General features: G+C 63.8%; 3 protein-coding genes across 5 annotated transcripts; 1 reads left to right on the forward strand and 2 right to left on the reverse strand.

Moving 5' to 3' along the window:
- Positions 1-128: 128 nt before the first annotated feature.
- Positions 129-2,771, forward strand: LOC134562867 (G patch domain-containing protein 4). Its single transcript, XM_063420485.1, has 7 exons — positions 129-383; positions 738-811; positions 894-986; positions 1,216-1,323; positions 1,441-1,547; positions 1,658-1,708; positions 1,834-2,771. The coding sequence occupies exons 1-7, from the start codon at positions 308-310 to the stop codon at positions 2,426-2,428; spliced, it is 1,104 nt and encodes a 367-aa protein (XP_063276555.1). The 5' UTR covers positions 129-307; the 3' UTR covers positions 2,429-2,771.
- NAXE (NAD(P)HX epimerase) lies at positions 2,731-4,881 on the reverse strand. Its single transcript, XM_063420507.1, has 6 exons — positions 4,680-4,881; positions 4,304-4,412; positions 3,832-3,942; positions 3,587-3,700; positions 3,352-3,499; positions 2,731-3,254 (listed from the first exon to the last, which is right to left on the reverse strand). The coding sequence occupies exons 1-6, from the start codon at positions 4,847-4,849 to the stop codon at positions 3,052-3,054; spliced, it is 855 nt and encodes a 284-aa protein (XP_063276577.1). The 5' UTR covers positions 4,850-4,881; the 3' UTR covers positions 2,731-3,051.
- Positions 4,882-5,022: 141 nt separating this feature from the next.
- On the reverse strand, positions 5,023-9,656 carry TTC24 (tetratricopeptide repeat domain 24). Of its 3 annotated transcripts, none has more exons than XM_063420380.1 (11): positions 9,053-9,656; positions 7,944-8,762; positions 7,647-7,865; positions 7,438-7,566; positions 7,182-7,303; positions 6,953-7,069; positions 6,763-6,833; positions 6,601-6,665; positions 6,380-6,485; positions 5,949-6,125; positions 5,023-5,301 (listed from the first exon to the last, which is right to left on the reverse strand). In XM_063420380.1, exons 2-11 carry the CDS (start codon positions 8,740-8,742, stop codon positions 5,202-5,204), a joined length of 1,905 nt encoding a protein of 634 aa, XP_063276450.1. In that variant the 5' UTR covers positions 8,743-8,762; positions 9,053-9,656; the 3' UTR covers positions 5,023-5,201. The 3 variants fall into 3 exon arrangements, with proteins under 3 accessions (XP_063276450.1, XP_063276449.1, XP_063276451.1); XM_063420379.1 differs by having other exon boundaries at positions 6,353-6,485; XM_063420381.1 differs by lacking the exons at positions 5,023-5,301; positions 5,949-6,125 and having other exon boundaries at positions 6,765-6,833.
- Positions 9,657-10,219: the final 563 nt, after the last annotated feature.

Raw genomic sequence — 10,219 nt, forward strand, 5'->3', positions numbered from 1 at the left:
CCCCTCGCGCATGCGCACAGCCCTTACCCGGCGGCGCAGCCGTGATCCCGTCCCGGCCTCGTGCGGCGGTGCCGGGACACGCCGGGACCGCCGGGACTCACCGGGACCGCCGGGACTCACCGGGACCGCCGGAACTCACCGGGACCGCCGGGACCGCCGGAACTCACCGGGACCGCCGGGACCGCCGGGACACACCGGGACCGCCGGGACATACCGGGACCGCCGGGACACCCCGGGACACACCGGGACCGCCGGGACGCACCGGGAACGCCGGGACTCCCCGAGACTCTCCGGGCTCCCCCGGGCCATGAGCGTCGCGGAGCCGCCGGGCCGCGGGATGCTGTTCGCCGAGAGGCAGCTGAGGCGGCACGGCTGGCGCCGAGGTGGGCCCGGGCGGGGGTCCCGGACCGCGCCCCCCGACCCTGCACCCCACCTCAGCTCCCCCGGCTCCCCCTACACTCCGATCCCCCCCAAAGCCCCGTCTCCCCCGGTGCCCCCCAAGCCCCATCTTCCTCTAGCAGCCCCCAGCTCCCTCTAGGACCCAGCTCCCCCCGGGACCCTGCAGACCCCGGCAGCCCCCAGGCCCCCACCCCAGACCCTGCGGTCCCCAGACCCTGCGTCCTCCCCACCCTCCTGCAGTGCCCGGTCTCGACCTCACCCCGCAGCCCCGGGGTCCTGCAGCATCCCGGCCCCGGTGCCCCCGGGCCGTGCGGGGCTGACGGGTGCCGTGTTTGCAGGCCAGGGGCTGGGCCGGCGGGAGGACGGCATCGCCGAGGCCATCCGGGTGAAGGTGAAGTGCGACACGGCCGGGGTGAGTGCAGATCCCCTCCCGGCCCTGGCCCGGTGCCCGCTGCCCACCGCAGCCATTCCGGCGGCTCCTCTGCACCCCGCAGGTGGGACACGACGCGGCGGAGCCCTTCACCTTCCACTGGTGGGACCACGTCTTCAACAAGGCAGCTGCCAACATCGCTGTGGAGGCTGGCCAGGTTGGAGGGCTGGAGGGTGGCAGGGGCACCCCGGTTGGACAGGGATGGGGTTGAAGGCAGGGGAGGGTGTTTGGGTTCCTTCGGTGGCTCCTGTACTGCCACTATATCCCTCCAGGCCCTGGCAGCAAGCAGCGCCTTGCACAGGGGCTGTGGTGGTGGAGAGGTGCTGCTGGAGGGGTGAAGCCCCTTGGACAGATCATTTCCAAGCCCTTTGCCTTTTCCCACCCAGGATGGGATCTCTGTGAAGGCACTTTCTGAGCAGGGAGGCGGGATCAGCAATAAGAAGCCGCGCAAGGCTGCCAGCAGTGGGAGCCTGCTGTACGGCCGCTTTGTGAAGGTAACTGGCCCCAGGAGCCCGAGGGCTGCACGGCCCCCAGCTCATTGCTCCTGTGGCCCCCAGAGCTCTGTTTTCCTTGTTCTCCTTTCTCACAGTCTCTGTGTCTCTGTGCTGCAGTCAGCCACACTCAGAGCCTCTGGGGAGGAATCTGTGACGCTGCCTGCCAGCTCTGAGAGCAGTGAGGAGGAGGAAGAGGAGAAGCTGGACCTGTCTTCAGTCAGGAGGTGAAGCTGGGGCCCATCCCTTGACAGGGAGGGACAGGGGCTGCAAGGTGGAGCCTCGTGTTCCCCCCATACAGATGCTGGGGGTGACAGGTCCTGTCTGTGTCCCACAGGCTGACGGATGAGGAGCTGGTGCAGGCGTGTGGGGGCCGCACAGCGCACAAGTGAGTGGCTGGGGGGTTGCCTGGCTTGGCTGTCCCCCCCTCGCAGAGGCTGTTGAGCAGGCTGGGCTGGGGAACACATTCCCCGCTGGGGAGGTGCCAGTCCTCACTGCCTGTGCTCATTGCAGGGGTGCCCGCCACGGCCTGACCATGAGTGCCAAGCTGGCGCGCCTGGAGGAGCAGGAACGAGCCTTCCTGGCCACATACCGGCAACGGGAGCGGCAGCAGGAGCCCCCGGAGAGCAGCCAGGGCAAGAAGAAGGAAAGGAAACAGTCCTGGCATGGAGCCAACCCTGAGGTGCCACAGAGCCAGAAACCAAACAGAGAACTGGAGGAGGTGTTGGAAGAAGAAAAGGTTGTGAAGAGGAAGAAAAAGAACCAGAGGCCAAGCAGAGAAAAGGAGCTGACAGGAGAGGAAGAGGTCATGAGGAAGAAGAAGAAGGTGGTCATGGAGCCATGTGGAGAAGAGGTATCAGGAGAGGAGGAGAAGGTCATGAAGAGGAGGAGGAAGAAGCCAGAAGTAAGCATAGAAGAGGTGGTAGAAGAGGAGGGAAAGGCTGCAAAGAAGAGAAAGAAGAAAAAGAAGAAGAAGAAGCAGGAGGAGGAGGACACAGAAGAGCCAGCTGAAACAGACCTACCTCTACAAGACACAGATGAGCCAAACTTGGGACACAGCCCTACAAAGAAGAGGAAGAAGAAGAAGAGGATGAGGGAGCCAGAGTGAGCAAGTGACATGGCTGCTGTGCTGTGCAGCTGCCAGTCCCACCTGGCTGGAAGGGTCCTGCTCCTGGTGCTGGTGGATGCCATGGGGTGCTCTGAGCTTGTTCCAGATGGAGCCCAGCACTGTGTCCCAGCTGCAGGGGAATGCTGGGCTGGGACAAGTTGGTCTGGAGCTGGATCAAGCTTTATTTCACCACCTGAACCTTCAGGGGTGACCCTGGTTCCCCCCAGGCTCTGGGGCAGGGACCCATTTACCATGGGCCTGTCACAGAGGGACACAAGGACACACCCTGCAGAGTACTGAAATATTTTTTCAAGGGCATGAATAAATCTTTATTGTAATCAGATTATCCTGAAGTGTGAGTGGTGCCATGACTGGCAGAGCCCCGGATCCAGATCACCTTTACACCTGCAGCACTTGGATTAGGCAGCAACCCCGAACAGAGCTCCTCCTGCAGCCCCTCACCACTCCCACCTGGGCCTTCTGTCAGGCTCTTTCGACCCTGCTTGCTCACACTGAAGCCCAAGGAGGTGCTGAGCACCCTCCTAGCAGAGGCTTGGGCAGAATTTGGCCCTGGTGTGCAGTGCTGAAGCCAAGCCTGCCCCTCCAGACCCTGTGGCCGAGCTCTAGGTCAGCTGCAGGACGCAGTCTGTGCCGGGGTACGCTGGCAGGTTTAGGGCGTATTTCTGCTGGAGCGCAGGGGGCACAAACCTGCCCCCGAGGAAGTGGTACCGGCCGCTGAAATGCATCGCCGCCTTCTTGGGTGCCGTGAGGGAGATGAGCATGTCGGGCTGGAGGCCATCTGCCTTCCCCTTCTCCACGTCCCAGCCTGCAACGAGCCCCACGGCCGGGCTGCAGCTGGGACCGCCCTGGCTGGGCACCTTCCTCCGGTGGGTGCAGCCGTGACTCACCTGAGGGGAACTCACCTGAGGGGATGTCGATGCTGGCGATGGGCACCGTGATGCGCTCCAGCGTGCTGAGGATGCTGCCAAAGGGCTCCCGCACTGCTCCCTTGAAGCTGAAGCCGAAAATGGCATCCACCACCAGGCCATAGAGCTCGTCGATGAACGCAGCCTGCAGCAAGGATGGCAGCAGGTGAAGGGCAGTCCTGGCCACAGCTCCAGCCAGGGCAGGTGTGCCAAGCTGGGGCCTGCTCCTCACCTCGGTTGGGAACTCGGGGAGGAAGGGAATATCCATCTTCTCGCACTGAGTGGTCAAACCTTCAAACAGGGGCTTGCTGGGGCGCTTGGGGTAATACACGGTTGGCTGGTAGCCCTGCAAGAGCACAAGGGACCTGAACTAATCCCACTCTGGCACCAGCAGCAGCCAGAGGAGTGGGATCCTGGAGCCCACAGGTACAGGGGGGCACAGGGCCAGCACCCTCATGGGGCCTGTGCAAGACTCACAAACATCTTCAGGTGCCGGGCGCAGACCAGCCCATCACCGCCGTTGTTCCCTGGCCCGCAGACCACCAGCACCGCGGGCTGGCTCGTGGTGAAGGAGCTGGGTGGGTAGGCCTGATGGGGGGCATGAGGCACAGCGTTATGATGGGGAAGTGGGCACAGACCATGGGGCCAGGATTCACAAGACCCCCAACTTGGGATTGGCATGCCCACGGGACTGGGACCATTCTCAGGATCACCATCTGCCTCCCTGGTGCCTACCATGGTGGCAGGCAGCAGGTACACAATGCTAGGACCCCCAGAACCCTTCCTTGCCCCCCAGGGGCCCCACCTTGTAGACAGTGGTGACAGCACTCGGCCTGTAGTGCTGGAACTCTCCCCCAGGACCTCTACTCACCTCCCGGGCACCCACCCTGGCAGTGGCACAGCTCAGCCCACAGTGCCAGGACCCCCTTCTGCCCCCCAGGATCCCCACCTTGGCAATGGCAGTGGCACAGCTCAGCCCCGCCAGCTCCATCAGCTGGTCCACGCTGAACTTGTATTCAGTGAAGAGCTCCTGGTCGATGGCCTGGGCCTCCTCCTGCCTAGGGTGGGAGATGGCACCCCTGGGTACCCCAAAACCCGGCCAGGCCCAGCCTGGGGGCTGCCATGACTTTGCATGAGCCGGGGGAGGGACGACACACACAGAGCTGAGCCCCCGTGTACATCTGCACCCCAACCCCACGCCCTGCCGAGCCCCCCTGCACCCCTCAGCCCGTCCTGCCCTGCCCTGCCCGACCGCAGCCCGTCCCCCTGCGGACCCGAGGCACCGCCCGCCTCCCCTCCCGCCTCCCTCCTTCCCCCGGCCCTACCCCAGGAAGCGGAGCCCCGTCGGGCCGGACCCGGCGCTGGGGACGTGCATGGCGCGGCGGGGAAGGCACCGGCACCGCTCCCAGCCCCAGCCCCGGTCCCGGCACCGCCCGCCCGCCCGCGCCGCCGCCACCAGCAGCCCCAGGCCCAGCAGCGCCCGGGGGCCCGGCATGCAGCGGGTACGGTCCGGTACGGCCCGGCACGGCCCGGTATGGCCCGGTACGGCACCCGGAGCCCCACGGAGCAGGCGCGGGGCCGCCCCGGGGCGGAGCGCCCTTCACGGCGCGGCGGGGCCGGGGCGGAGCCGCGCTGAGCCCGCGGATCCCCGCAGGCCCCGCCAGGCCCCGCCGTGAGCCCGCGGATCCCTGCAGCCCCTTCATTTGCTCCCCAGGACCCTGACACACAAAGGATGACAGAAACGGAGCAGGGTCAAAACCATGTTGGCTCAACGACCCCTCCTCCCTCCTCCGGTTTGGGCCTGCACAGGCCCTCCGGGAAACGGCGTTTGCCCGGTGTCCTGCTGCTCACACGAGGCTGCAGACCAGGGACAGCGTCCTGGGCCCCGTGCGAGGTCTCCGGCGGGAGCAGCAGCCAGCGGCTGCGGCAGTGGGGTCCTCAGCAAGGCTGCAAGGTCGCGGAGGCATCGTGGGGAGTGAGGGTGTCCAGCAGGATGCAGAATGGAATAATGAAATTATGGAGTCACAGACTGTTTTGGGTGGGAATGAATCTTAAAGCCCATCTCATCCCACCCTTCTGCCATGAGCAGGGACACCTTCCACTGTCCCTGATTCCTCTAAGCCCTTTCCAACCTGGCCCTCAACACTTCTAGGGATGGGGCAGCCACAGCTTCTCTGGTGTGCCAGAGCTTCACCACCCTCACAGCCAAGAATTCCTTCCCAATATCCCATCTATCCCTGTCCCCTGGCAGTGGCAAGCCATTCTCCCTTGACCTGTCACTCCAGGCCCTTGTCCAAAGTCCTCTCTAGCTCTGTTGGAGCCCCTTGAAGCACTGGAAGGCAGGAGTGGGCAGGAGGTTCATAGCAGGGTCCTGGAAACCACCCTTAGAGCTGCTGCCCCATCCACAGGGTGGGGTTTTGGTGCTGGCTACGAGGTGCCAGAATCCCCAGCCCCTGCGACTTCTGGCTTGGGGTCATGTCCTTTCCAAGAAACAGGGCTGTCCCAAGCCCTGCTGGTGTCTCCACCCACGAACCCTCCCCTCAGAGGATACTCTGGAGCTCAAACCTCACATCCACTCCCTTGCCCTCACCTACCTCTCCAGACACTTTGGATGGAGGGTTTGGCAGTTTTGATGCCCTGTGGAATGTGGTGGGAGCCCCTCAGGCCTGGGCCTGCTGGAGGAGCGATGTTCTGCTTGTGTGTGGTACTGACGTGGCTGGAGGCTGGCATGGGGCAGCTTGGCCAGGCGCAGGGGGCTGGTGTTCCCCTTTCTGAGAGACAAATTGACTTTATGTGTGAGTTCTGACACACCGTCCCCTATCACATTGTGACTGAACCCTCCCTAAGATCCAGCTGGAATTACCCCAAATGCATTCCCAAAATGACGTATCTTTAAAAATCTCTGGATTTTCACCATTAAACAGGAGAAGTCCCTTGTGCTGCAGAGGTGTTTCAGTGTCAGGGGCTATACTGAGGCGCCTCCCCATTGCCCACCCACCTGTTAGCCTGGGGCTCACTGTGATACCCTGGAGATGAGCTGGGACCATCGTCATCCTCCCCAGAAGTGCTCAGGAGGCCGTGTGGGTTGCAGGGCTCCAGTGTGAGACCACCAGTCAGGGCCACTCTTGTGCCTCCAGGAAGGAAGGACAAACAGGCAAGAACACATTATCAGACTGTGCCAAAGCCTCAGCTCCATCAGGAATTGCCTGGATGGCTCAATCCCACGTTTAGTTTGCACCCTCTCACCTGAATTCCTGGGATGTGCTCCTGGTGTACACATATACAGCTCGTCCTCAGCCTGGGCTTCCCCCCTGAAGGACATGGAGTGAAGGAAGGAAGGCTTATCTCCTGTGATCTGGAAATTCATTCCAGAGGCAGGAGACAGAGGATGGCAGCTTTCTTACTCACACCTTGCTCCCCTGGAGCTGTGTCCTACTGGCACGGGGCAGTGTGTAGCAAAACCGCAGCTGGCTGAGCTCCTGATGGGATTAACACGTGTCCCTCTCCCTGAGCAAACTCAGGCACCTCTTGCCACAACCCCTACTGGGGTCTCAGTTTCCAGCCCTCCAGAGTGCCCCATGCCCTGTGTTGTGCTCACCGGGGCTGGGGTGGGTGCCCAGCCCCCCTGGTAGGAGAGGTGGCTGAGGCGGAGTCGGTGCTGGATGGCGTCCGTGAGCTTGTGCACGACCCGTTTGTGGGCAGCTCTGGGGCTGTCCTGTAGTGAACTCAGATGTGTGATGGGCTGAGTGGGTGTGCCCCAGGGCTGAGGCCACTGCCCCCTGATGCATGGGAGGGTCTCGCCCCGGGGGTGCCCCATCATGCCTTACCTCACAGTGGGAAAGCAAAATCAGGGCCTCCTGATAGTGCCTGATGGCTTTCTGGGGGTCTCCCAGGTGGAAGCACGCTGCACCCAGCCCCTCGCACGCTTGCCACTGCCCATGCAAGTCCCCTGGGGGGCAAAGGGCTACATCAGTCCCAGCACTGCTCAGCCGAGATCCCTGGCAGGCAGCATCACCCAGCTTGAGCCCACTTGGCTCCCGGATGCTGCTGACTCCCCCCAGAGGGTGCCTGTGCCTCTCTCACCTGAGTCCCGGAAGGCTTGCAGGGCGTGCAGGTAGCTCTCTGCAGCAGCTCCGTGGTTCCCGAGCTGGCTCCAGGCGTATGCCAGGTTCCCAAAGCACTGTCCCTGAGCCCTCCGGTTCCCCAGAGCACCTGGAATTAGGAACACAGGGCTCCATGCTGAGCTGGCACATCTGGCAAAGCCAAGAGGCAGAGAGAGCGGCGTGGCCTACCGTGCAGGGCGGCCGCACGCCGGTGCCAGCCCAACGCCGTGCCAAAGCTGCGCAGGGCGTTGTGGGCAGCGCCCAGGTTCTGCAGCAGCGCTGCCTCCTGGCACCGGTCCCGCTCTGACTCCCCACCACACAGCCCAAGGGCCCGCTCGAAGCTCTCGGCAGCCAGGGAGAAGATGTGGAGCTGAGAGTAGCCGAGGCCGATGTCGTTGTAGAGTTTCCCTGGGGGCCGAGAGGAAAAGCAGGGGTGGGAGCTGCCCCCCAGGGCCCTAAGAGCGAAGGGCTGTGGTGCAGTGTTACCTCGCAGGGCCGGGTCGGGGATGGTCTCGCAGAGGGAGCGGCACCGGGCGAGGACCCCGGTGATCTCTGCTGCCCGGAACTGCCGGCTCTGCAGCATGGAGCTGCTGGCCCTGCTCAGAGCCACGGCCGCTGCCTCGGGGCTCTCCGCTGCCGCGTAGGTCTGCGCCGCGTCCAAGAAGCACCGCGCGGCTCGGGCCGGCTCCCGCATCCCCAGGTAGCAGCAGCCCATCTGCACGCAGGTCCCTGCTCGGCCGCCGGCCTGCGCAGTGCTGGCGTGGCCAGCGACCTTCTCGAAACACTCCAGAGCCTTTGGAAAATCCTGGAGCCCTTCATGAGCTGCCCCGACACTGAAATAAAGGCTCCCCAAGTGGTCCCTGCTCTCCATCTCTGACGGCTGGGACTGGAGGAGGAACTCGAGTCCCTTTTTGGGCTTCCCAGCCTCCACATAGGCAGCCCCCAGATTGAAGGCACAAGCTCTGTGGAGCTGGGGGCTCCCTGTGTCCCTGGAGAGGAGCAGGGCTTTCCTGAAGAACCCCACTGCCTCCTGCCCAGCACCCAGAGCCAGCGCCCGGTGCCCGGCTCGTGTGAGGCCCTTGATGGCATCCAGCCGCCCTGCATCCCCTCCCTCCTGAGCAGCTTCCCTGATCTCGGCCTTCTCCTTTTTCTTCTGGCTCTTCTTGCAGGTGGTGGGGGCTGCGGGGGCTGCAGGGGTGGTGGTGATGGTGGGGGCAGAGGGGGCAGTAGGGTGTGTGGGGGTGGTGGGCTGCACTCCCACATCAGCAGCCTCTTCTGAATCCATGGGGAGAGGCAGCAACCTGCCTGCAAGAGAGAGAGGTGCTTAGGCAGCCAAGCCAGCACGGTCCTGCCAGGGAGCACTTCAAACGAGCAGCGTTATTTTATATTATTTATGAAAAATTAGGGATGTCTCGTAGTCTGTTTGCTATAAAGTTTCAGGAAGAAAAAAGGCCTTTGCCATAGAGGACCCCACAAACCTTGGTGGCTATGAGAGAGGAAAGAGGTCACTGGGGGAGAAGGAGGGACACCACAGCATGGAGCGGGATGTTGCTGGGGTGCTTCGGGAGGCAGAATAAGCAGTGTCACACACTTACTGTTTGCTCTTCAGGTGCAAAGGGTGCCGAGAGCAGGGAGCAGAGAGACAGGGCATTCCCACTGCTGCAGTTGTGCTGCTGCCGCCAGCCACGGCTCTCTGGTGCCGGGGCTTGGGCTGCCTGCAAAGCTGCCCGGAGCGGGCCGCAGCCCCTGGTGCTGGACGCCAGCGCCTACTGCTAGAGCACAGCCAGGTTCTGAGAGACAGGAGCGTGCCACAGGCTGGAACAAAGCTAGGCCTGTTCCTGGGAAAGCACATCCCACAATGGCTCCGCTGGCTCCAGTTTCATCTGTGTCACCACGGTGGTGTGCAGTGCCATGGCAACTCCGTGCGGCAGTGCCAGTGTGAGCCCTGTGATGGATGGATGGGGAAACTGTGTGATGGACGGGACAGCCGTGTAATGGATGGCACAACCGGCTCCTCGCTGTCCCAACAGGTGCTGGGGGCTTGTTCCATGCAGGTTCGTGCTTTGAAGCAGGCTGATGGATGGGCTCAGAGCAGCGAGGGTACAGAGCACCCTGGGGCCGGATGGCATGTCCTTGGTCTGGCACGGTGCTGACCCCTTGACACAGCCCGTGGAGTCCCCCAGCAGCCCTTCACCCATGAGTTCCCTGCACCCCAGTGTGTGCCCAGCCCCTGCACCCCAAGGTTCCCCCTGCAACCCGAGGCCCCCCTCGCTCTCTCGGTATGTCACCTCCCCGCATCCGCAGCACCCTGAGCTCCCCGTGTGCTTCCCACTCCCCAGGGCTCCCTCCGGTGCCCCCGCTCCCCAGTGTCCCGGTGCTCTCTGAGCTCCCCAGTGTGTGTCCCATGCTCTCCCCGGTGGTGTGCCGGTGCGCTGGTCTCCTGGTGTGCCGGTGTCCCGGCTCCCCGCTGTCCCCCTTTCCCGCTGTCCCGGTGTCCTGCTGTCCCCCCGTCCCTCTGTCCCGCTGTCCCGGTGTGCCGGTGTCCCTCTGTCCCCCTGTCCCGCTGTCCCCCTGTCCCGCTGTCCCTCTGTCCCTGTGTCCCGCTGTCCCGGTGCCCCCTCTCCCGCTGTCCTGGTGCCCCCTGTCCCTCTCTCCCTGTGTCCCGCTGTCCCTGTGTCCCTCTGTCCCCCTGTCCTGCTGTCCCCCTGTCCCTCTGTCCCCCTGTCCCTCTGTCCCTCTATCCCGCTGTCCCCCTGTCCCGG

Source organism: Prinia subflava, chromosome 31 (genome assembly GCF_021018805.1).
Source record: "Prinia subflava isolate CZ2003 ecotype Zambia chromosome 31, Cam_Psub_1.2, whole genome shotgun sequence".
Taxonomy (NCBI): domain Eukaryota; kingdom Metazoa; phylum Chordata; class Aves; order Passeriformes; family Cisticolidae; genus Prinia; species Prinia subflava.